Raw genomic sequence first — 26,875 nt, forward strand, 5'->3', positions numbered from 1 at the left:
ACTTAGAATTATTGTAGATATTTGTAATCTAAAACTGTGAAGTTTGCAAGTTGCTACTGAATAATCCTATATAATAAAAGGCTAATATGCCAATTGACCAAGCAGAGGAACAACTGATTGCTGTGACATGCACTGACCACCAGGGGGCAGACACTCAATGCAGGAGGAGCGCCACTCAGCCAGAAGTCGGGCTCATGGCTGGTGAGTGCAGCAGTGGTGGCAGGAGTCTCTCTTGCCTCCTTGGCAGCGCTAAGGATGTCCAACTGCCGGCTGAGGCCTGCTCCCCGGCAGTTGGACATCCTCTGAGGGCTCCCAGACTGTGAGAGGGCACAGGCCGGGCTGAGGGGATCCTCCCCCCGAGTGCACGAATTTGTGCACCAGGCTTCTAGTACATAGATAACTGAAGACTGATACAAATCCTTAGGCCTTATGAAAATTAAGATTCTTATTGAAACTATGTTATTATTTCCAAATTGACATAATTTCTAGTTTGGCCAGAAGAAATTACACCTGAAACAAACAAACAAAAGTCTAGAAAAAATATATATTCATTTCATTTCATTGCTCTTACCTTGATATTTTGAAGCTAACCAAGGAGTCATTTTTCCTGCTGAAATGCATTAGTCCTTTTTGCTTCTCTGTTAGATTATGAAGCACTAAAAGCAGCACAAAACAACAAAAATTAGACGAGAAAATAGCATAACTTAGGAATTGTGACCATTTGCTAAACGAAATGACCTCTAAGTCTTTTATGCTTCATGCTCTCCCCACCTCCCTGCATTCACCCCCATTCTGTGTGTCCATGCAGAGAATTTTCACTGAGGTTTGAAGTGTTGGGTCAGCTCTACTGAGGTAATAAGGGTCCAAAGGAAAGAGGACCTATTGCATTTGAAAAGAATGTGCACACACAGGAAAGAGGAATAAGCAGGATAAGCAAAAGAAACACGGTAGAAACTAATGATAAGTACACAAAGTACACAAGTGTATTTATTACAGTTTGCAAGCACTTTGTTCTACATTTCAAAAACGCCACCATCAAGCTGTTGGCACATGTATGTACAAAACAGATTAATTGTAATGCCTGCTACAAAGCACTCTTTGTGAAAATACAAACTCTAATACCAGGAGAAAGGAAAGGCAAAAGAGTCAACATCGTTACATAAGTTTAAAAGACAGTTTTAAAAACCATCACAAACTGTTAAGACACAGAACTGAAACACTACCGTATAGAATTTAAAGAAGCCCATTAATACTTCTGCTGAATATCTGTAATACTGCATATATCAGAAAAAATGCTGAACCAGTAAGATAATAAAAAAGGAGAAGCAAACCCCCAAATAATTAAATAATACTACAGATGCATTATCATGCCACAGAGAACCCCAGCGGTTTCCCTACGTACTACAAGAACTGGCAAAATCATGGATGATGCATGGCTAGTCATTGTACGAATGTTGTTTCACTCAGTAAGTGTTATTAGAAATGCACTTAACGTTGATAAGAGATTTCACAATGGTCAAATCAGTGCACGATATACTACCTAGATTTTATACACTGACAAAAATGTCTTGTCAGGCGAGATGTCATTTTAAAAGACACTTTACAGCATTCTTGTAGCATTAGAAATAATCACGAGTCAAGGTGAAAACAAACACCCAGTTTGGTCCAGTAATACTGATTGCTTTCTTTTTATTCCTTTGATATAGGTACTGCTTATAAATGAATATGAATGAACAGTTGGTTAAAATGACTCACTGGAAAGGAAAGCACAGATGTGCCACTCCACTCCGGAAGGAGACAGTGTGCAGGGGCCTCCTACCGTACTGTAAAAAACACTACAGGTAAACCAACGTAGATCGGGAGGCTGCAAGCAAAGCTATTATATTAATGGAAGCCTTTTCAAATATATCATACACAGTTGAGGGGGTAGTTTACAGAGGTGCAACCCACGGAACCTTTCTAAGGTAGGTAAAACAACTTCTGAGGGGTGAGTGTGCTTATTTTTCATATGCCACCTTCATGAAGGCAAGTAATGTTCCACATTAGCATATTCAAGTTCCAATCCAGCCACTGCATAAGTCACAAAGAGACCCTTCTCCAAGCAGGTCCACAGGAGTTATGCCCATTAAAATCGTCTCTGTACTAAACTTTAAAAGGTACGCCTGGTGTCACAGTCTTAAAAAGGCAACTAGCCATGCATTAGCATCACTATTTCTACATGCTCACAACATAAACTTGAAGAATCCAAGGGAAATACCTCTTCCGTACATCGAGAAAAAAATACAACGTTAACAAAGATAAGAAGCACTTTTTTTTTAAAACCTACTCTTACAAATTTAGAAATTGCACCTTAGATTGTTGAAAACATTAACCAGAGCCTACAGTCATGTGGCCACTGATCTTCAGAAAGATTTCCGTATTTCAAGAAGAGTCATCACGGTGTCCTCTCTCTCTGTTGTTGGTAATGTACAATGGTCCCTTTGAAGGTTACCTGTAGTCAAGCTAGTTACCAAAATCAAAACTAAAAAGTATAAAAAGCTACCTTTTCTTTTTAAAACATAAGAAAAAATGCAATAGGTGTTACGTATAACAACATGGGAAGTGGTTAAAAATCAAATCTCTGTATTTGACAATGTTAGTTTCATTGATCTTAAGAATTATTAAATGAGGTTGAGAAATTAAAAAAAAAAAAAGAAAAAAGGCTGGACAGGAGCTTGTAGAAGAGATCTGATTACATCAATTTAACAGATTTGGAAGTTAAGTGCTAAACAACAAAGAGCTATATTCGAGTGATTCATAAGTCACCCTCCATATCATTGATGAGAAGCACTTTCATTTTATTCTTTGAAAGGTTGGATGGTTGGATGGCCCTTAGTTAAACACCAATGCATCTGAATGGGTGGATGGGAAGGTTTTGCTTATGTGTATGCGTTGAGCCGCTCTTTGGAGCGAGTAGAGTGGATGTCATGCAGCTCTTGCTCCTCCTTGGACTTGATGTCCTCATACTTCTGCATCCTGCAGGCATCTTTCACGTACGCCCAGTTGGCAGACAGAACCATAAGGTAGTGAACCTAATCAAAGACAAAAATAATTTATATAGGAAGCCTCTTCAGTGTCCTCATTTCTCCTTGCTATCGGGAAAGAAATGTTCAAAGTGTATAGTTAAGATATATTCACTAATAAAATGGACCAAAATTTCTGTGGTAATAGGAACAATAGAAATAAAATGCATTCCTGGCTCACTCCTCCAATGACAAGACACCATCTTGACTCTCTTCCTTTCACTATCTCTTTTTTTTTAAAAAAAATATTTTATTGATTTTTTACAGAGAGGAAGGGACAGGGATAGAGATTTAGAAACATTGATGAGAGAGAAACATCGATCAGCTGCCTCCTGCACACTCCCTACTTGGTATGTGCCGGCAACCAAGGTACATGCCCTTGACCGGAATCGAACCTGGGACCCTTGAGTCCACAGGCCGACGCTCTAGCCACTGAACCAAACCAGTTAGGGTTTCACTATCTCTTTTCCTTCTTTTTTTTTTTTCAACTCTGAAGTATCCAGGACTGATTCTTAACCTTGATATGATCTTTTCTGTCTCTTTTGCCCTCACCTGCCTGAACCATAAGATGATACATTTCATGTCCATGGATCTATGTTTTCTAACGCATCATCGGAAATAGTCTCGTATACACTTTGAGTCATCTTGAATTAATGGGAGGATATACTGTCCACTGTGCACTATCATGGAAGCCCCCAGGTAAATCTGTGCATTTAGTTACCCAGTTAATTGCCCACACAGTGAATTTTGCAGTTCCCATTTGATTCAAACTACACAAGAGCAAGTATGGTGTCACATGGATTTTGTGTATTTATAGACATTCACAATAGCGAGGATAGCGCCACGTTCAAAAAGGAAGCTCCTGGTTTGTCTGGGACAATGAAATTACTCAGGTAATGACGATCCAGATTTGACTTGGATTGGCTTAGCCATGAGGCCACTTATTTGTTTTCTTTCTTACCCTCCCTCTTGGACCATGGGGGAGATAAAGCCGTTTTCCAGGTGATGGACTTCGATGGGTGAACAGGAAAGGGAAACCAAGTGGCCAGTTATTTACTTTCTCGAAGTTTGAAGGGCGGGCAATGTTTTCATCTATAATTTAGTAAAATAGAAGACTAAAATTCTGATTACTCAAGAATACATTGAAAGGCAGGAGGTAGGCTGGTTCTAGGAAAGCGCAGATGGACAGCAAGAACGCAAAGCCCATCCTAAATGGGGCCTATGGTGGGCTAGTAAGGTGACTAAGAAACAGTAGAAAAAAATAACAAAACAATCTTGACACAACAGTGTGAGGAAATCAGGCATCCCCATCAGAATAAGCTATTTTCAGAATGTTCCATTTCCTCCGAAATGTTGCATGCTGGAAAATGAAAACTGTAAGCCACGTGTAGGCAGGAGCTGTGAGTGACATTCTTTCAATCAGTGGCCTATCCACAGTGGAAGGGGAATAGGCCTTATGCACATAGTACGTTTATGTGGTGCTTTTGTGTTGCTGTAAAAATATCAGGTGCTGTGGAGAGAGCTTGGCAAGTGGTAGGTACTCAAATACCTGCCACGTGAATAAGAGCTATGTTTTCAGATGTTCAGAAACGTTCCCTTTAAAGCCTGGGGAAATATGGCCCCTAAGTTAGTATCCAATATGTATGATTGCATGTTTGAATTTCAATGTCACTCTAGCTTAGACAGTTGGTCTTCAGATGCCTCAACTGGCCTCAGGGACACAGCTGTCACTCCACAGGTGAACACAATCGCAGAAGCTGGTGCAACGTCAAGTCCACAGTTCTGTGGGCATATAGAGCCTCCTAACAGCTCCAAAAAATCACACAGTGGAGCACATGCACGTGCTAATTTTAGTACAAATTTTAATAATCCGTGCCTTAAGTTACAGATGATGTTTTAAACATTCTGATCGAGCAGAATTCATCTCAATTGCCTCACCTATCCTCCGGAAATACCGATGGTAGCTACAGGGGAGTGAATGAGATCATGACAAGGTTAAGGGCAGTTGCCACATTGTGAGCATTGAATGGACTCACACACACAGAGCATCTGACAGTGCTTTCCACAGAGGACGTTTTAAAGACACCTTAGCTAATAGCAGCTCTACTGGGGACAGTAGCAGTAGTTACACTATCCCTGTATACTAAGACCTAAACTATTACCAGACCTAATACATTGGAAACTCGGATGCAAGTTAGTATTTGAACATCATGCATTTCTTCAGGAATTTATGGTTTGCATATACGTGGATATCCTGAAATATCTTAGTGCATAAAAAATGTCTTCTAAACTCTTGCTGTTTGAAATAGAATTTGTTTGTAACTTAATATATAAAGTTACACAGAGCATAGCTGCCTAATAGTATCTAAGTTTCTATTACTTGAAAATCTTTTGATGATAGAATCATTTTAGAGTAGGTGTTGTTAAGGACATTTAATTTTTATTTTCCTTTCCTTTTTCTTTTTAATGTTTTGCTTTTTGTAAAGGACATTTAAATAACATTATTCATTTAGGCAGATGTTATTCACAGAATTTTACATGCACATAGATATCCCAAAAGGAAACAATGCTTTATTATCCGCCTTTGTAAAAATGGACTTTACAGACTTCTTCTATATGGGTGTATAGTGCTTCTCATATGCATACCTAAAATTATTCATTGCACAAGGGTGTGTGTGTGTGTGTGTGTGTGTGTGTGTGTGTGTGTGTGTACACCAGTGAAAAGATGCTTCCTTGTATCTCATGGCCAGACTGGGGCTGCTGGGACCAGGCATGTGGGAACATCACTACCCAGACCACATGGGAGCTCCCCCAGGGCATGTTCTCACTTTGAGTTTAGGTCCAGGTTAGGGTTAGGGTTAGAGTTAGGGCTAGGGTTAGGGTTAGGGTTAGGGTTAGGGATAGGGTTATGGATAGGGTTAGGGATAGGGATAGAGTTAGGGTTAGGGATAGGGTTAGGGTTAGAGTTAGGGTTAGGGTTAGGGTTAGGGTTAGGGCTAGGGCTAGGGTTAGGGTTAGGGTTAGGGTTAGGGTTAGGGATAGGGTTAGGGATAGGGATAGAGTTAGGGTTAGGGATAGGGTTAGGGTTAGAGTTAGGGTTAGGGTTAGGGTTAGGGCTAGGGCTAGGGTTAGGGTTAGGGTTAGGGTTAGGGTTAGGGATAGGGTTAGGGTTAGGGTTAGGGATAAGGTCTTTGCTGATTGTGTCACTGTCATCCCTCCAACTAATCAGCCACCATGACCTTATTAAGCAGCTCATATTCCCTAATGAAATTCCTATTAGAGGTTTCTACACTAAATCTAAAATGTGGATCAGTTAATCCTATATAATGAAGAGCTAATATGCTATTTAGACTGGATGGAGGAACAACCTTCCTGAAAGACCTTCTGGTGGACCTACTGGAATGACCACTGGGCTGGGTATGGGACCATAGCCGAGGCAGCCACCTCTGCGTCAGCCTACCCTTGTTTGAATTTCATGCATAAGGCCTCTAGTATGATATAAAGTGAAGAAAATATTTGAAAACGTACTGTTGCACTGACCTAGTTGGTTTTGTTAGATATTTTAAAAAATAATTTTTCATAAAACAGAATCAGATTTTAATACAAGAGTATGAGATCACTAAAAATAACTGGTTTGAAATGCTCATTAGCACATTAGAGTTGTCTCATCATTCCTATTTTTATTCTTTGACCAGTGATAAAATGCTTTTATTTTTCAAAAGGTGCTCCTTCTACCAACACATTAGCCCAGTGGTTCTCAACCTTCTGGCTCTTTAAATACAGTTCCTCATGTTGTGACCCCCCAACCATAAAATTATTTTCGTTGCTATTTCATAACTGTAATTTTGCTACTGTTATGAATCATAATGTAAATTTCTGATATGCAGGATGGTCTTAGGTGACTCCTGTGATAGGGTTGTTCGACCGCCAAAGGGTTCGTGACCCACAGGTTGAGAACCACTGCATTAGACAATGTACTGGCACCATAGGAAAATAATTAAATTATCCCAAATCAATTCATCATTTTTGCATCTTGAATTTGCTATTACATAGGTGAGGTTACCAGGAACCTTCTAGATTTCTGTAATATTTGACTGCAGGAGCTGTTATTGATGCTCAGAGCAGTGCTGACCCCCGGCATCCCAGCAAGCAATCTGGAATTCATGGGGAGTTAAAAATGGGGAGCAGGATTGGCACACAGTAGGTCCTGCTCACATGTTAAGCGTCTGGCTTTAAGGACTTGTTAATATTTCTGAAGAAAATTAGATAGAGAAGACACTGACATTAAACTACCGAGATTTATTTTAACAAAGTTAATCCCTTTCTCATAAGTGACTCAATGGCTTTTCAGTGTTTTTATTTAAGGAGGAAAAATGAATAATGTGAGTAAAGGAGTGATGATATTATTTAGAACTAGAGGCCTGGTGCATGAAAATTCATGCACGTGGTGGGGGGGGGGGTCCCTCAGCCCAGCCTGTGCCCTCTTACAGTCTGGGACCCCTTGGGGGATGTCCACCTGCCGGCTTAGGCCCGCTCCCTGGGGGAATGGGCCTAAGCTGGCAGTCAGACATCTGTCTGGCAGCCTGGGAGCCCTCAGGGTAGCGGGTCTAGGCTGCAGTCAGATATCCTTAGCACTGCTGAGGAAGAGGGAGAGGCTCCTGCTACTGCTGCTGTGCTCACAGCCATCAGCCCAGCTTGTGGCTGAACAGAGTGCCCTCTGTGGGAGCACACTGATGAGTGGAGCTCCCCCTATGGGAGCACATTGACCATCAGGGGGCAGGTCCTGTATTGAGCGTCTGCCCCCTGATGGGTAGTGCGTGTAATAGCGACTGGTTGTTCTGCTGTTAGGGTCACTTTGCATATTGCTCTTTTATTATATGGGATAGTGCACTGACACACTCATATATGCCACAGAGATAATTTTTATGTTAATAGTAATTTGATGTCTACATGCTAATGAATTTGCTTGTTCCTGTTAATGTTACCATATTACTGAGTGTTGTAATCCTACACTGATTACCAATATCATCTCTGTTGTTATGATAATACTTCTTTAGGCTAAGCCTTTATTAACCCAGTGTTCCCTCACTTTTTTTTTGAAATGATAATAAAATAAATGATTCCTATGAATGTCAGACATTTGAGATAATCATTTCTACAAGCAAATACCTCTAATTCCAATGAAAAACCATGCCCAAAGTCCCTGAGATCTTACCATAGCAATGACCGCTGCCCCCGCACCAGCCAGCGCCACAATGAACAAGTGGAAGGTCATGTTCAGCTGCAGAGGAAACCACAGAACCAACATGCGTGTCAGAGTTTCAAGCGGAAAAGAGGTCAGGCCCGCGGCTTCTAATGAGTAAGAGCTTTGTACATCTTCAACAGAAGTGAGCCTGTGAGAATCCCTTCCTCCAAAAAGAACATTACAGGATCTTTTCTCCTGAAAATCATGTCAACCTTCACAACAGCATCCTGTGAATACGATTTCATTATAAAGATGAGGTCATGATGAATAACAATGATTTTCAGTAATATAACAATAGGAGGTGATGTTATCTCTTTTTAAGGAAATCTATAATTTTTCAACTTTCATTAAAATGACAGTTTCTGGAAAGAATTTAAAATAGATATCATTTGTATTGAAGTGCACAGAACATGCAACTCATATTTATTTTCTAACCCCACCCCCCTGCATAATCTCACAGCAAGAAAAATGGCCTCTGGAAGAAAAAGGGGAAAACTGAGTATAGAATTAATTATGTATGTATCCGTCAACACGCACAAGGGAGCGAAAATTCCCACCAAATTGAAGGCTGCAAGAATCTCACCTCCGTGGACTCGCACATCCTGAGGAAGTTCTCCGACACGGTGCAGACTTTCTTTTCCTCTCCGATGGTCACAATCCCTATGACACGTAGAGGATGATGGGTTAGCATTGCACAGCTTTTCAAGGGCCCAGAGAGAAAATGAAACTTTTGTGGATAAAACCTAAGCACATTCCATTTTATGTTATGTTACAATAGAAACCTCCGTCCTGGGCTTTCATTTCTGGATGGTGACTATGGGTAGAGTGGGAAGTGGGCGGCCCCACCTCTGTGGCCCTCAGCAAGGCCAACCGTGTTCAGTCTGAATTCCCAGGGTCAGCACCTGAACCTCAGGTCAGCTGTGGCCAGTGGATTGGTTTGGTCATTAATGTGAGGCATAGGCATGGCAGCTACAGTGATGGCCAAGACCCAGACCGCCCTCAGCCTGCATCTCATTTCATTCTTTGCGCCAAGCTCCCATTAGTCTATAGAAGCACACGGCCGGAAGGAAGACTTCTCTGCTCAGACCGAAAACAGTGCTGCCAGTGAGGGGGGATAAAAACCTGTGGTGTCACTCGATTGACCCTGGGCCCAGTTGGTTTATGGACCAACTGCCTCAGGACCATTTGGGGCAATGATCAAAATAAGGAGTGTCCCACTGGTGTGGCTCAGTGGTTGAGCATTGGCCTATGAACCAGGAGGTCATGGTTTGAATCCAGGTCAGGACACATGCCTGGGTTTCAGGCTCCATCCCCAGTAGGGGGCGTACAGGAGGCAGCCAACCCATGATTCTTTCTCATCATTGATGTTTCTATCTCTCTCCCTCTCCCTTCCTCCTGAAATCAATAAAAGTATATTTTTAAAAATAACTATTTGTGGACCTAGCAGAGAGCTGTTGAATGAGAGCCTGTGGCCGTCTGCCCGGCCTGTAGCTTCGAACAGTACACAGGGGACCCACTGCCACAGGTTTTGTTTAGAAAAGGGATCCAGTTTATCCAGAAATGGATCTTTAGTTTGATGTCCAGAACTACTGACGTGTCAAACACAAATATACAAGAAAGAAAGAAAAATTGCAAGTTCTGAGCAAACTAATACCTAAGCTTTTAGTGCTTGCTGCTCTTTATTTAATTTTATTTATTTTTAAATTAAATTTATTGGGGTGACATTGGTTAATATGATCAGCAGGTTTTAGTGGGTTTCTCTGTTACAGGTTCTGTGTATTGCTCTGTATTTAGTTTTACTGTGTGTGTATTCACACATTCCTAACTCAAGGGCACCACCAGCCCCCTCTCTGGAGCTGCCACCATTCTGCTTTACCAACAGTTTGGCAATGATTTCCATTAAAAACATCATCTCCATGCAGTACCCTGCATGAGGAGCTCTTCCGTCTCTGCCATGGTGGCGGGGTGGGGGCCCGCCTATGATCTGTCTAATAAACCATCGTCGCTGAGGAGGCTCCTGATGCAGGTCTCCTCCATCGGATCAGTGACAGGCAGGCGACATTTGTGTGGAATGCCCATTTCTTCACTCACTTACAGCAAAACCCTAGACAGCACTGCCATGTTCGCCGTCTGCAATTCCTTTCTTTTCATTTCCACTCAACCCTTTCCAGATGCTGCCCCAACCCTCCACGGACATTCTTCTTGCAAAGCTCACCAAGACTTCGCATTGTTAACAGCAAAGGTGAATTCCCAGTTCTCCGCTCATGAGGGAGGCTGTCCATGACGCCCTCCTCCTCCACACACTCTTCATGGAGTCTGCAAACCTGGCTCCTGATTTTGTGTTTCTGGTCTGTCCTGTGCAAATAAACGCAGTCTCCCCAGAAGGTCCCTTCTCCAGGATGAGCGTGATGGGCAGGTTCACGATCTCAGAGTTTGTCGAACTTTATTTTATTTTACTTTTTGGTCACAGAGATATATATTTTTCTCAAACACGTGCTTGAACACCATGGGAGCTCAGTAAGTGCTTGTTGGAAAAAGGGTGGCTGAGTATGTGAAATGAAGTCCTATGACGAGAGCGTCATGGAACTCAGGTGAAGGCAAGCTGCTCCTGCCAGTGTGTGGAGCTGCTGGACGAGAGGTGGGCGTGGCCAAAAGACTAGCAGAAGCCCCGCCCACTCGGGACCACATGCTCCCTATATTGGCCCAGAGGTAGTTTCATCGTCTCCAGGTTTTAAGGGAGCATAATTTCACATCCTGGATCTAGATGATATGATGGGGACCAGTTCTAATATTTTATGAAACAAATTTACTGGGACAAATACCTAATACATTCAATGTCATTACATCGCTGTACACAGAATTGAAGGACAACTAAAGTCATTATAAAAGTATGAAAAATTAAAGTTGGAAGTAACGTGATGCCATGACTCACTCTGAAATACAGCAAAGCCTAATGTGGTAAGCCAGCCTCAAATCCTCCATCTGTACGAAGCAAGTCTCCTCTTCCCATCAGACCGGGCTGAAATGCGCATGCGTATTGCGTTGCTGGTGGGGTGAGGCCCGGGGGAGACTAAGCAGGCACAATGCCAGGACATGGGCGAGCTCCCTCCCATGTGTAAGAGCAGAGATGCCATCCACATGCTCACGAGACAGCTTTGCAAAATAAGACAGATCACTTTACAGCATGTCCTTATCTACACAATTACTTTTTTTAAAATATATTTTATTGATTTTTTACAGAGAGGAAGGGTGAGGGATAGAGAGTTAGAAACATCGATGAGAGAGAAACATCGATCAGCTGCCTCCTGCACACCCACTTCTGGGGATGTGCCCGCAACTGAGGTACATGCCCTTGACCGGAATCGAACCTGGGACCTTTCAGTCTGCAGGCCGATGCTCTATCCACTTAGCCAAATCGGTTAGGGCTACACAATTACTTTTTGGATGAAATTAGCAAATGTCTATTCTGATTATACTCCAGCTTTTGGGGAGTGGTTCTTTTCTATTCTGATGCCCCTTGTTGCTAGCTTGATTGCATGCTTACATCCAAGTTTCTTATGAAGGAATGCTATCTGGAGGGCAAATAAAAGCTATCAGACAGTAGACTGTGTGTAGGGAAAAGAGAAAGCTTCATCGCTGATGTAAGGTTGCATGACACCTGGAAAGTGTCTTCTCTTCCGTGGCAGGAGGAAAGTTAAATTGGAATAAATCTCGATGACTATGCTGTCAACAGTGCTAAGGTTCAAGGGCAGCTCTAATCGAAGTCATGCTTCAAACTTACCATAAGGATGTCCCATGCAATACTTGAGACATACTGTATGAAAAAAGCATCGCTTGTTTAGCTGAAATTCACACTTAACTGGGTGTCCTGTATTTTGCCTGGCAACTCTCTCTGAGACTAGTCACACCTTTCCAGTTTTAACTTTTCAGATGAGCAGAATAAAAGGAAGACACTGGGGGGAGGGGCCAGGCCATGGTTTTCTGAGCAGCTGTTCTCCCGTGGTGACTGCCAGCGGAGGTGTCCTTTGCCTGTGTTCACATGGGACATGATTCCATGGGTGAAACCTACCCAGTGGGAGAGCTGTCCATACCCTCCCATCATCTTCTTGCCAAGAACTTCATGCTCAGAGAAGATCATCTGCTTTTCAATTGGGTTAGACAGAGGAACATGAGGACTTGGTCTAACAGATGGGGTGGTGACAGAACAGTTACACTACCCACCACATTCTATCTACACTATCACCGTGGAGACACAGGGCCTGAAGACACCGACTGGTGAAAGATTCCTGCTTTTCTGACGCACAAGAAAACCTCATTGGAAAATACCATCTACAGTATTCCCAGATGTTAACCAGCTACAGTGTTCCCAGATGTCAACCATCTACAGTGTTCTCATCTACAGCATTCCCAGATGTTAACTATCTACAGCGTTCCCATCTACAGCATTCCCAGATGTTAACTATCTACAGCATTCCCAGATGTTAACTATCTACAGCGTTCCCATCTACAGCATTCCCAGATGACAAACATCTACAGACTTCCCAGATGTCAACCAGCTACAGTGTTCCCAGATGTAAATAGGTGAGATGTTAATAGCCATTCTGTGAAAAAAAGTCTATTTGAACATGTGGATTTGCATGTCTCTTATAAAACCTGTAGCTCCCATGGTTTTACAAATGAAGGAATGGAATTCCAAATAGGGTAGGTGAGATGGGACTTTGCCGGGGTCCAACCCCAGCGGGTCCAGGGGTCCCCAAAGATGTGGACGGAGTCGGCGAAGAAGGAATGACACGGAGGCAGCGTTCAGTTGATCATCATAGCCGGGTTCTCTTGTCAGGGTCTCCTGCCAAGTTCTGGTCTGGATCTCCAGCGAAGTTCTGGCTAGGATCTCCAGCCAGGTTCTGTGTCCATGTTCTCTTGCTAGGTTCTCCAGCCAGGTTCTCCAGATTCTCCAGCCAGGTTCTGTAGCCATGTTCCCTCGCTAGGTTCTCCAGCCAAGTTCAGTCACCAGGTTCTAGTCAGGTTCTCTTGCCAATTTCTGTAGTCAGGTTCAGTCCAGGATCTTTTGCCATGTTCTCTCCAGCGAAGTTCTTCTGTCTGTAGGTTCTGTGTAGGTGCTGTCTTCTTTCTGTCTCCTAAGTTCTGTGTCTTGCTGTCTTATTACATCTGTATTTATACCAGTTGATTTTAATCCTGTCAATCTCTATTACAAAGGTTAGGGCGTTTCTTATCTCCATTCCAGGGAGTAAAGATTATGTAGCTTAAGCATGATTGTTCATAGTTAAAGTGATTAATTACCCGCCTGGCACTTAGTTGAGGGGTTTTATTCCCTCCCTAACTTCAGGGAAAAATTCCTACCTGGGGAAACAACCTTTCTCGGAGAGGTGACCTTGGTTAAAACACACAGCGCTAAGGGGAGCAAACATATTAAGAACAGTATGCTATATATGCCAGGTCCCTTGAAACAGCAAGGATGGACCGGCTCCCGGCAGGACTTGACCTTTTCACATTTGTAATTCAGTACCTGCTTCAACAGGAGAGGCAGTTGACTGAAAATTTGGAACATAGACACTGCAGCCAGCCTGCCAGGATTGCATCCTGCTCAGGCACTTACTAGATGTGTAGCCATGGGCAAGCCATTTACCCTCCTGGGCCTCAGTTCTGTCATGTATAAGGGATGTAGTAATAGTGTCCCCCACACAGAACTCTTGTGAGAATTAAACAAGTCAACGTATATAAACCATTTAGGATAAGGCACACACAGAATGAGCATATACACACATAAAAAACAGTGTTGTTACATGAGGTTTCAGCCCTAAATAAAAATAACCGAAGAGGACTTCTGATTCATTTAACATTCTTTGATTTTGTTGTTATTACCACCTGAGTGTAACTAGAAAAGCTAGACAATGAACAGAAACCCCCCAGGGTGAGATGGAATAGGCTAGTTTAACAGAGACTCAACCCCAGATTGAAACCTTCTTAACTCTTGATTGGATTAGGGTAAGGATGGCTAGAGCTCCCAGCCCAGTCTAGTGTAGAGGTGAATTTAATCCCCTCTGAATATAAGCTATAAACAACTTTATATTGCTTAGCTATGACACAGTTTAAATGTAAGAATATAGAAATGTTGACTATAAATGTATGAATGAAGTGTTTTATATGAAAAATCTAATGAAAAGAAAGCTTTTATAATATCAGACCTCATAGAATTTAACCCGTAAAATGAAACTGAAACTTATAATAGTGACCTATCAATTATTAAGAGTCTTTGTTTCCTGCCCTACTAATTAAAAGAATAAATGAAATAAATATTAAAGCACACATTTTGGGGGAAATGTGGCTATTTTGATTTGCAGTTTGGGAAATTGAACTCTTTATAGAATATGGTTAGGTGGCTGTTTCCACATTGAAATTCTGATGAGTTCTGAAAAAATTTATAAAACGAAACAAAAAATGCTCAGTATCTCAGTATCTGTTTCAGAAGACAATGAAGTAATTATTTCTGAGGTGATTTTTTGACTAGACCTCATGATATGTACAGATGGTCATGGGACCATGAACATAAGCTGCACCCACTGAGCCTGGGAAAGTGAGAGGAGTCAGGATGGGCGACCCCATGTTCATGATGTGAGATCAACTCCCACTCCATCTCAAATGCCCACTTATTCATAATCAAAACCAATGCCTTAAAAGGGAATGGATTCTCTGATAGCGTCATCCCTTCGGCAGAAGGTGATTGGCAGTAGTTCTGAGGCAGTTACTCAGGGAAAACACTGTGAGATGTTGTTCAGAGATGCACCTACCGAACTGACGCAGGTCCAGGCAGAGATTGGCCCCTTCCACGAGGGTGCTGTTCCGGCAGATGGTCCACAGGTTGAAGTACATGTAGACGGGCAGGGAGGTGAAAGCCGTCACGCCCAGCCAGGCCAGCATGAACAGGTAGGTCAGCATGATGAACTGCAACCGAGAAAAAGTTGAGAGAGAACACGTGTCATCCACTGGGAAAGAAGAATCTTTTGTTTACAGTGTGCGATATCGAAGGGTTTCGGTGCTGTAGATGTGACAGTGGCGAGGGCTGTGGCATGGGAAACAGAAGGGACTCTGAGGGGTAGGAGAATAAACCTGCTGGGGAGTCACCACGGCAGTCGTTGGGACGTACAAGGAATGATCCGCTGCATCTCAATGCCTGGTTCATTCGTGTGCTGATCTTATGAATCTGAACACATGTTCTGTGAACTTTAGAAAACATGAACTGGGATCTTTAGAGTGGATTGTGCAAAATGAGTCACAACTGAATCCTGTTTCAGTAAGAATGCAACCCAACTACCCTTAACTATATCTTCACCGTCACCTATGTGCCTGACCTGATGCTAGCAAGTCCTCTGCCAGCTACACACAGAAAACAGGAATGAACAACAAGACCAAGAGAGAACTTTTAGGACCACATTCATATCCGTATTTCAATGATTGATCCACACTTGTCACTAACACGGTGTTCATGGACTGAAGAGATGAGCAAACGTGTCGCTCAGTGGTTGCTCTAACCCTGGTGGTCAGAAGGGGAACTCAGTTCCTGACTGCAGGGAATACCCAGGTGTGCAGACATCTTCCAGGTAACTCACCTAGCAGTAGGCCCTTTCAAGCTACAGTTTGTGTTTTTATGATTGGTGTTTTGTACATTTCCCCAGTAGGAATACACTTTTCCTTCCCTTTCTCTCTCACAACCCAACTACCCTTCACTATATCTTCACAACAAAACTGGAAGTTGGATAAAGATGTGTTCTGGGCGCAGATGCATGTCTGCATGTACCAACAATCTGAATCTGCCTCCTGAGAGAGCCACTCTTTGCTTATTATGTCTCATGAGTGAATTGTGGTATAGTTTCATGATCAGAGTCAGAACACCTGATGACCGGCATGTGTGAACATACGTATACACATGAAATAGTATTTTTAATCCTCATACTCAACTAATACAGCGATAGAATTATATTTTAAAATGTCTGACACATAGCCCAAATTTCTATAGATATTTGGCCCCCTTCTAGAAGAATTTTGAAGAGAAGCAGTAGTGTTTTCTATCTTATCTTGAACACCTCAGCTGGTCACCCTTTCATGGTGACATAAAGTGCATACACTGAATTAAACCGCATCTCTTCATCAACTCTGTCCATTCCTTTGGTAACAAGTTATAGCTAGACTTTATTCCAGATTTTGGTGAAACCTCAAACAAGTGAAACTTATTTAATAACTCAGAATATATACTAAAAATAACACTTTCAAAAACTGGTGAAGGTGGTGACAGTGTCCTGGCAGAGCTGATGCACTCATCCTGAAGCAGCATTGTGGTTAAAATTGACAGATTAACCCCCTGGCAGTGGGCAAGGAGACACGTGATTGGTGCTGTTGCTCTTGACTATTATGTTTTGTTTTTTTAAATCAGTGAAGGAACTGGAGTAAATGGCTATGGCTATTGATTCTTTGAATGGAATTATTAAAGTTTATCTCACTGTTAGAATCGCTGGACAAATACTGAATGAGGACCTCGTATGTGTAAAGCGGTAGGATAGGATTGCAGCCACAGAGAATAGTACACACTTCCTCCTTATTTTCCTCATAAAAGGAATAAAAATTTTCCACAGGGAGATCCAGACAACATCTGGTCTGGACACACACTTGACTGTTATGGCAGACCTTCACCCACTTCCCCTCCCTCCGCTCCCTGCCTCTGGCAACCACCAATCTGTTTTCTGGATCTTAAATAAACTAGTCTTATTAGAACAGTCTGAGAATTTAAAAACATTCTCCTGACCTTTTTGGCCTTATTATCTATTTTTAGATGAAACTCGTTGTAAAAATCACCTCCACTTCTTCTGTTTGGGGAATACTGTTAAAACAAGCAACAACTGGAAGAGAGAGAAGAGTTCCTGGACTTGAAGTCAGGGCCTGGGTTGCCCGTATGAGAGAAAGGCACACCCTTACCCTTCAAGGTCCTGCTCTCACTCATGAGCTGGGAGTGAGCTGACCTCTGGGGCTGTGCTGGAGCCAAAGGAAACGCACACGTGAAGTCACTTCAGAGCCACCACAGTCCACCATCAATCTCATACCGAAAATAAACTCAAAGGAAGTTGTTTGCTTTAGCAAATTGTTAATTAATCTGTATCTCTAAAGGGCAGGTACAGACAGAGGTGACCTATTTAAGTCACATCTGTTTTTCATGGCCTTGATCAACACTGACTTTTAATTTCCAGTAGCTCAGGCCCTGATTGTAGAGAGGAGGGAGGACGGGGCCTTGTGGACGTTAGATACATAAAGTGGCCTCATTGGCTTTTTGTATTTCAGCCATTGTCTTATACATCACTCACATTTATTAAGACCCTGACCTTTTAATTCACCTAGAATTAAAATTCTGTAAAATTTTTCTGAGTTGGTTGACCCTAACTCATTGATATTGGATGGATGGTAAAAACTGCCATAGAGTGATAGGGATTGGGTGCCAGACTCATAATTAATATCCAGCACATCTCATTATCACATCATTATTTCAGTGCCATTTCATCAGAACATGCAAATGACTGCCACAGCAAGCATCCTGTTATCACACTTCTTCAGCTGTGCCACACGTTACACACGTGCTACCACGTGTTAGCATCCAATTAGAAAATATTGCTAGGAGTTATTTCTTAGTACATAAAATTTAAAGAAACATGCAATTGCTGTTTTGATCTCAACTTGGACATTAGTTGTTGGATATTGAACAGGAGGTTGGACTGCAGACCTGCGAGAGGCCTGGTGGCCCTGCCCTTGGGGAGGAGCTACCCTAGATGTTGGCTCCGGGCACATGTAGCCACTGAGGTTACAGTGTGTTTGACCTGAGAGCGACTGTGAAAGGTAGTTGGTTTTTCCCCTGAATGTCCATCAATTTAGCCTTGATGTCTAAGACAGTTCATTGAGCAGACACGCACCAGTCAGGTAAAAATTACACCAGCAGCTCTGATGAAAAGCAGCAGGTGGTTCTGACCCAAAGGTTCTGAGCTCCAAATCACCTCAACACTGGGAAACAGGCCAGAGTGAATGTGCTGCTGTGATACAGCAAACACACCCAGGAGGGAGGCAGACCCAAACTTCAGGGCCGTGAGCCAAATGGGGCTCCTGATGTATGCACAGCCTCTCTGTGCACCAAACGTGTACTCTCAGGTTCCATTCCGGTCACGGCCTAGGAGGGCCCATCTCATGAACTGTTTCTGGTACAGAATATAGAAATAACTCACTGAGTCTGAACTCAGGAGCCTGTCACTTCACAGTAATACATTTCTGAATTATTATTCCTCAACTGAAATGCATTGAAAGTTATCAATTCATTCATGCTTCCACTTTAAGGAAGGGAGAGCGCTTTGGATTCCATCACTGGCAGAACGAGCTCAAAGCATTTCCACCCTGTGACCGAGAAGGCGCATCAGGTAGAGGCTAAGCCGAGGGGCACAGTCTCAAAAGAATGGTTTAAAGCTGAGGCCGATGGAGAAGGTGGCTCCCAGGTGAGGCACAGAACAGGAAGCAGGCTGTTGGGAACACTCCACCTGCAGACCGAAAAGGCAGCAGCAGAGGGAAATGGGAAAAAGGAAGGCAAGTAGCAGACAGGGTGAGTGATAAAACATTCATTTTCCCCTCTGAGTCCATGGAGCCACATGTCCCGCACGATGAGCCAGCTGGACGTGTGGTGGGGAAAGGGGTGCAGGGCGCTGGTGCTCAGGGGAGCACGTGGCCGGGTTGGGACAGCCAGGCCTCCCATCTGGGAGGCAGAAGCCTCCCCACTGAGCTGTGGCCTGAAGAAGGAGCCCAACTTCTGCGGGGAGGTGGGAGAGGAGGTTGAGCCAGAGGCGGGGGTGCCTCTGAAGGAGCCCATGCAGCGGCCGCCACCCTTCCGGTCTGTTGGGAGGAACTGGTGACACAATTGTTACTATTACCAAAAAATGTGGCTTGTGTGTTAGCTTTAAACATTCTTATTTGAGAGGGCTTTGAGCTGTCTGCACGGCGAGCAGATCATTAACTGTCCACAGATATGTTTTCTCTTCTGTGACTTCTACGTTGCATGCAGTGCCTTGCAGTTACCTGACCGTTCTCATGAAACCCCCAGTGCTGACTCCTCCTGCCGGGGTGGCTCCTGGGGGTGAAATCTGTTGGGAGGCCCCCTTTCTCAGTCATTTCACGGATGCTTTGGAATCATGGACCCTGAGCTGCAGTGAGAATTAGAGACGATCCACTGTCTCATTTGTAAATGAGTGACCCGTGAGCCAGCAGAGCTGAGGGACTTACTAAGGCACACAGATGTGTCACAATGATATTGTCCCATAGAATGGTGGTCACCAGAGGGAAAGAGGGTAGGGGGAGGCTGAAGAGGGGAAAGGGGGTCAAATACATGGTGACAGAAGGAGACTTGACTTCGGGTGGTGAGCACAAGGTGCAATCAAGATACAGATGACAGATTATAGAGTTGTACATGTGAAACGTATATGTTATTAACCAATATCAGCCCCATAAATTTAAGAAAAAATACTTAGAAATGAATAATATTGCCCCAATGATAAGAGAAGGCCTATCATTAATTGAATTCACTATCCTCTATTGGCAGTATATAAATGGATCTAAAATCAGGTCTGGCTTCTTAATAGAGAGATCACTTAGTTCTCACTGACAGTTGGCCCATTGAATAGTCATATTTTCTAAATTAACCCAAGACCTTTTCACTTCACATCCTCCAGATCTGTAATTTGATATTACTGATCCTAAAAACTTAGATATTACAAGAAGCATTGCCCCCACCCCCCTAGAGGGTCTTATAAGAAATCATTCCAGCGACAACCACAAATAGTCATGACACAGGCAAATATATCAGGGTATTATGGCCATTGACATGAGCAGCATAACAGAGCTTGTTACAAGCTGGGGGGTAAGTCTGTGCTTAACAGGCTTTTTTTAAAAAAAAACTTTTTGTGTAAGATTGAAATAAATTATATCATTCCTTATTAGAGACATCTTACTTAATATAAAATATGTGCCAGGATTAAATTCATGTTATGATATGACATTGGAAAAGAAGAAAACACGTTAGTCAAGGATGGCAGCTCTGATGTGTCATTATAGAGAAATTGTGCTGCATAAAGATGCAAAAGTACACGCGCCCGCATCACCCTTCACTTTCTCCCTCTTGTGCTTTCATAGAGGTACGTGCACTGGCTGTGTCAGCTCTAGGGTACCACACATTGATTTACCACCAGCCATCAGACCAAGAGGATTTAAAACCTAAATTAGTATGACAGTATAATTCTTATCTTTATCACTATTAAACAGACATTAGATGGTACAATTCCCCCCAAATTTAAGGTACAATACACAGGCATGTATTTAGGGAGAAGAGACCCAACCAAGTATTGTCTATAAATTGCAATGGATTTTTCTGTTATTGGAATTTCTAAATATTATATTGAAATCCCAAAGCCATTTGGAAAAAAATCATAAATCAATCGACAGTTTTGCTTCCTCTAAAACAAAACCAGTTGTGTTGTGTGTGGTTTGAGAATTTGAAACTGAATTTTCACATGGAATAATCTTAACTTAGAACATAATATACTAAGAGTTAAGATAGTGATCAAAGGAGGGAATATTATTATGTTTAAAAAAAATAGTTGAGCCCGGCTGGCGGCCAGCGTGGCTCAGTAGTTGAGCATCAACCTGTGAGCCAGGAGGTCATGATTTGATTCCGGTCAGGGCACAGGCCCCGGTTGTGCTCCATCCCCAGTGTGGGGCGTGCAGGAGGCAGCCGATCCATGATTCTCATCATTGATGTTTCTCTCTCTCTCCCTCTCCTCTCCTCTTTGAAATCAATAAAAATATATTTTAAAAAATCTTCTTAAAATACATATATAAATTTAAAAAATAAAAATAAAAAATACTTGAATTCCTGGCAGAGGAGGACCAGCACCTGCGTGCAACCGGAATGGACACGCGCAGCACTGAAGGGGACAGACAGCCTACCCAGGCGCTGACGCAGCGACCGCAGGTGGTGATCTTGAAGTCCCCGTAGAGGTCTTTGATGGCGCCCGTGGTGAAGAAGCCCTCCACCATCAGCAGGATGCCGTACACGAAGAAGGCCGCCGCGATGCCGTAGATCACGTACTTGAAGATGTCGATCCTGGGGGAGACAGGGGCTGTGTCAACACCTCTGCATGGCTCACCTGCAGCCAGCCCCCCACCCCTCACCCCGCAGCTCACGCCTCCTTTGGGATGAAAGCTACAGGGTGTTTATGTTCACCACGGAAGCTGGATGGAGAAGCGTTTTGGCTCCAGAGGCCGTGTTTGTGTACCATATACACTCTGTTCTGCCAGTCCAGGGCCTGTGCACAGGGCTGGTCATGTCTAAGTTTCTTCCTCTTCCCTTCCCCTGCCCTTCCCCGGCTCACACCAGGCTGATCTGGGAGAAGCAGTGGGTCTCATTTCCAAAGGAGTTTGCTTAACGCCGGTTGATAAGCATATGAGGTCTCCCATTATGACAAAATGTCAAATTGAAAGACTTACGTATCTATCACCGAGTTTTAAAAACTTACATTAAAAGAGGAAGAAAGCTTTATGGCTAATGACACGTTCCTTTTTGAGAAAGTTACCACCTCATATGTTTGTTATTGTTAAAAGTCAGTTGTGGTTGCATTTTGTCACCCTTACTGTACACCATCCCTAGCATTGTCTGCTGCTGATAATATCACTAATAAAAGTATAGCTTCAGAGAGAAGTTGTGATTTTGATGAGGAAGCCTTTTAGGCAGAATCACTAACAGATATTACATGGGATTAGGCAGGAGCCAAGTTAGAACATAATTCCACGGAGGAATGTGTAGGTATTCCTTCTTCTCTCACAACTGAGTGCCCATGTACTTCAGAGAGAGACGCATGTATTGCCTGTAAATTGCAGATGGATTTCTCTGTTATTCAGAATATTGTCTGGGAACCCCAAAGCCCTTTCGAAGAAAAAATCACAAAGTAGTCGTTTTGCTGCCTCTGAAAGCAAACTAGCTGTGTGGCCCGGTATGTGGAGAGGCAGGCCTATTCGGGAGCGCTCCCCTGCAGCCGGGAGAGCCGCGTAAGGGAGGGGCTCTTTATTTCACACTGTCCTGCGTCATTTGTGCTCTCTCCGCGTTAGTTACACTGAGTGGAGCAGGGAGGTGGCAGCAATGATGAGAAAGCCTGAGAGATGAGGGAATAGAAGGCTAGTTCATGCTCATGGAGATTTTCGAACTCTGGATGCTATGGCAATATTTTTAAAAATCTATTGTTGAAAGTATTACAGATGTCCTCCACTGACCCCTTCCATCTGTCCCCTCATTCTCTTCAGCCTTTGCAATATTTTTGAAAAAACAGCATAAGTGAATTTGTGGCATATAAAAGAGCAAGAAGAGCTGGCTAACATTCAATGTACCAGAGAGATTGTTTAGTGACTGCTTTCCACTGTCTGAAAAATCTAAATATTGTCACAATTGTGTTTTTCAAGGGCAATGAGGCAGATTATGTGAATTGCATCAGCCCCTCATGCACGTCAGAGAATCTGAGGATTTCAACTTACAGATCTAATGGGACATCACACACACTCTGGAGAGCTTGGCGGAATGGGCTTTCCCATAAAATGTCCAGGTTAAAATGACATTTAAGAATAGATTTTTGTTTTTATTTGGAAATAATTTAAAATCTATTTAAAAAGTTGCAGAAAATGAATATCATGAAGAAAAATTTTACATCCTTTATTTTATAACATTTTATCTTCATTGTTTTCTTTCTCTCTCTCTCTCTCTCTCTCTCTCTCTCTCTCTCTCTCTCAAAAATTATATCTGAACATAGAGAAATGCCCCACAGTACAGTTAACTATTTCAGGAAATATATTATTGATATAACCATACACACACAACCTAACACATACACACAACCTCAAGGCACACAACTTCAATACATACAACCTCATATAACCACACACAAAACCTCACACAACCACATACACAATCACATACGCAACCCCACACATACTACTCCACACCCACAACCTCACACACAATCTTTTACTGATTGTTTTTATTCCAACCTATAAGTCATGTTGGTAAAGCTGTAATATTTTCTAATACTTTCTTGATAAACAGGAATAGATGAATATATATATATATATATATATATATATATATATATATATATATATAAATATCATAACCCTAAGCCCAGAATATTACTCAATGAGGTGTCCCCAGTAAAGTCAGGAACAAGGAAGTGAAGGACAGTCTCTGCTTCCATGTAAAGCTGTTCTGGGTGTATTTGCCAATTCAGTTGGATCCAGGAGAGTAATCCCCGACATGAGAATTGGAAGAGAAGAACAAAACTACCTCTATTTACAAATGATATATGGTGCACCTGGAAAGCTTTAGAGAAGCAATGATAAAACTAATTCAAATAATAAAAGAATCCAGCAGTGTAGTATGATATAAAATTTTCATGCAAGAATCAATAGCATTTGTATAGACCAGTAATACCCAGTTAGAAGATGTGCTGGTAGAGGAAAACGGGAATTTCCTCTGGAAGTGGGGTTGCTGGGTCACATGACAGCTCTCTGTTGAATACCTTGAGGAACCTCCATGCCGCTTTCCACAGGAGCTGCGACAGTGCACGTTCCCAGCAACAGAGCACAAGTTTCCAAGTCCTCCACGTAGTTGCCAACACTTGTTATTTTTTTGGGTGGGGTGTTGTTTTCTGATTTTTATAGAATGACTATCCCAGGGGTCCTCAAACTTTTTAAACAGGGGGCCAGGTCACTGTCCCTCAGACCGTTGGAGGGCCGGACTATAGTTTAAAAAAAAACTATGAACAAATTCCTATGCACACCACACATATCTTATTTTGAAGTAAAAAAACAAAACAAAAACAAAACAAAACGGGAACAAATACAATATTTGTATTTGCATGTGGCCCGCGGGCCATAGTTTGAGGCCCCCTGGACTATCCTAACTACTGTGAGGTGGTATCTCACTGTGGTTTTGATTTACATTTCCTTGATGATGAATGATGTTGAGTAGCTTTTCATGTACCTGATTGCCACTTGTCTGTCTTCTTTGGAGAAATGTCTACTTAAGACCTTTGCCCATTTGTAAGTCGGGTAATCTGTTTGTTTGTTTTGCTATTGAGTGACAGGAGTTCCTTACATGTTTTGAATATTAACCTCTTATTGGATATGTGGTTTGCAAATATTTTCTCCCACTCTGCAGGTTGCCTTCCACTCTGCTGTGGTCTTTGCTGCACAGAAACTTCCAAGTTTGATGTAGTCCCACTTGTCCATTCTTGCTGTTGCCACATATCCAAGAAATCATCACTAATTCCGACATTATGAAGTCCTTCTCCTCTGTCTTCTTCTAGGAATGTTACAGTTCCAGGTCTTACATTTCATTCTATAAACCATTCTGAGTTGATTTTTATGAATGATGTAAGAGGAGGGGCCAATTTCATTCTTTAGCCAGTGACTGTCCATTTTCCTAAAATTCCTTTGCCAAAGACACCACCTTTGCTGCATGGTGTGGTTTTGACACCTCGTTGAAAACCATTTCACTGTGCATGGAAGGGCTCACTGCTGGGCTCTCAGGCCTGGAACTTCATCGCCAGCCTTGTCTGAGCACCTTCACAGGGGCGGCATGTACTCCTTAGAAAACTCTGGCCCTTGGAAAGTTCTTTATACCAAGCCAAACAACAATTTCCCTATAAATTGGAACTCATTGGCCCAAACCTCTCTGACCCACAAAGAACAAAGCAAGTTTCTTTCCTACCTGATAACCTTAATATTATTTTAATATAAAAGCATCGTATTCTTATTTGTAAATATTTTTTCTAAAGTTGTATTCCTGGCTGTTATCAAAGTAGATAGATATTAGATCTTTGAATTCTAATTCAGCTTGAAACCTATTCAGGTATTTACCTGAAATATATACTTTAGTTAAAATCTAAGTTCATAGATTCATTATATGAATAGGGTGGCTCAACTGTGGTCCAGAGACCAACAGACTTTAGGAAGCATGATGGTGGCCATTCAAGATGTGATACAGCTTCTGGGAAGACATCACCATCATGACATCCATGGTCACCACCATGGATGTAAGATGAGGGGCCAATTTCATTCTTTAGCAAGTGAATATCCATTTTCAGCCATGGTCACCGCCATTATGATAGCCATGGTCACCACCATTATGATATCCATGGTCACTACCATTATGACAGCCATGGTCACCACGATTATGATAACCATGGTCACCACCATTATGACAGCCATGGTCACTACCATTATGATAACCATGGTCACCACCATTATGATATCCATGGTCACTACCATTATGATAGCCATGGTCACCACCATTATGATAACCATGGTCACTACCATTATGATAGCCATGGTCACCACCATTATGATAACCATGGTCACTACCATTATGATATCCATGGTCACCACCATTATGATATCCATGGTCACCACCATTATGATAGCCATGGTCACTACCATTATGATATCCATGGTCACTACCATTATGATAGCCATGGTCACTACCATTATGATAACCATGGTCACCATTATGACAGCCATGGTCACTACCATTATGACAGCCATGGTCACCACGATTATGATAACCATGGTCACCACCATTATGACAGCCATGGTCACTACCATTATGATAACCATGGTCACCACCATTATGATATCCATGGTCACTACCATTATGATAACCATGGTCACCACCATTATGACAGCCATGGTCACTACCATTATGACAGCCATGGTCACCACCATTATGATAGCCAGGTCACCACGATTATGATAGCTATGGTCATCGTCATTATGATATCCATGGTCATCGCCATTATGATAGCCATGGTCACCACGATTATGATAGCTATGGTCATCGCCATTATGATATCCATGGTCATCACCATTATGACAGCCATGGTCACTACCATTATGATAACCATGGTCACCACCATTATGATATCCATGGTCACTACCATTATGATAACCATGGTCACCACCATTATGACAGCCATGGTCACTACCATTATGACAGCCATGGTCACCACCATTATGATAGCCAGGTCACCACGATTATGATAGCTATGGTCATCGCCATTATGATATCCATGGTCATCGCCATTATGATAGCCATGGTCACCACGATTATGATAGCTATGGTCATCGCCATTATGATATCCATGGTCATCACCATTATGACAGCCATGGTCACTACCATTATGATAACCATGGTCACCACCATTATGATATCCATGGTCACTACCATTATGATAACCATGGTCACCACCATTATGATAGCCATGGTCACCACCATTATGATATCCATGGTCATCACCATTATGACAGCCATGGTCACTACCATTATTATAACCATGGTCACCACCATTATGATAGCCATGGTCACCACCATTATGACAGCCATGGTCACCACCATTATAATATCCATGGTCACCACCATTATGACAGCCAGGTCACT

The 26,875-nt window shown here is 42.5% G+C and overlaps 1 protein-coding gene across 3 annotated transcripts in view; it reads right to left on the reverse strand.

The window, feature by feature from the left end:
• Positions 1-961: 961 nt before the first annotated feature.
• Positions 962-26,875, reverse strand: part of GPM6A (glycoprotein M6A) — a 191,162-nt gene continuing 165,248 nt past the window's right edge. For 2 of the 3 annotated variants that reach the window (XM_081085092.1, XM_081085091.1), the window contains exons 3-7: positions 21,343-21,499; positions 15,114-15,267; positions 8,891-8,967; positions 8,278-8,343; positions 962-3,071 (exon numbers count right to left, since the gene is read on the reverse strand). In XM_081085092.1, the coding sequence (XP_080941218.1) occupies positions 2,919-3,071; positions 8,278-8,343; positions 8,891-8,967; positions 15,114-15,267; positions 21,343-21,499 (607 nt within the window). In that variant the 3' untranslated portion in view covers positions 962-2,918. Of the gene's footprint in view, positions 3,072-3,547; positions 5,027-8,277; positions 8,344-8,890; positions 8,968-15,113; positions 15,268-21,342; positions 21,500-26,875 lie in introns of those variants that run through there. The other variant, XM_081085093.1, reaches the window with a different exon arrangement.

This window comes from Myotis nattereri (genome assembly GCF_964212035.1).
Source record: "Myotis nattereri genome assembly, chromosome: 2".
Classification (NCBI taxonomy): Eukaryota; Metazoa; Chordata; class Mammalia; order Chiroptera; family Vespertilionidae; genus Myotis; species Myotis nattereri.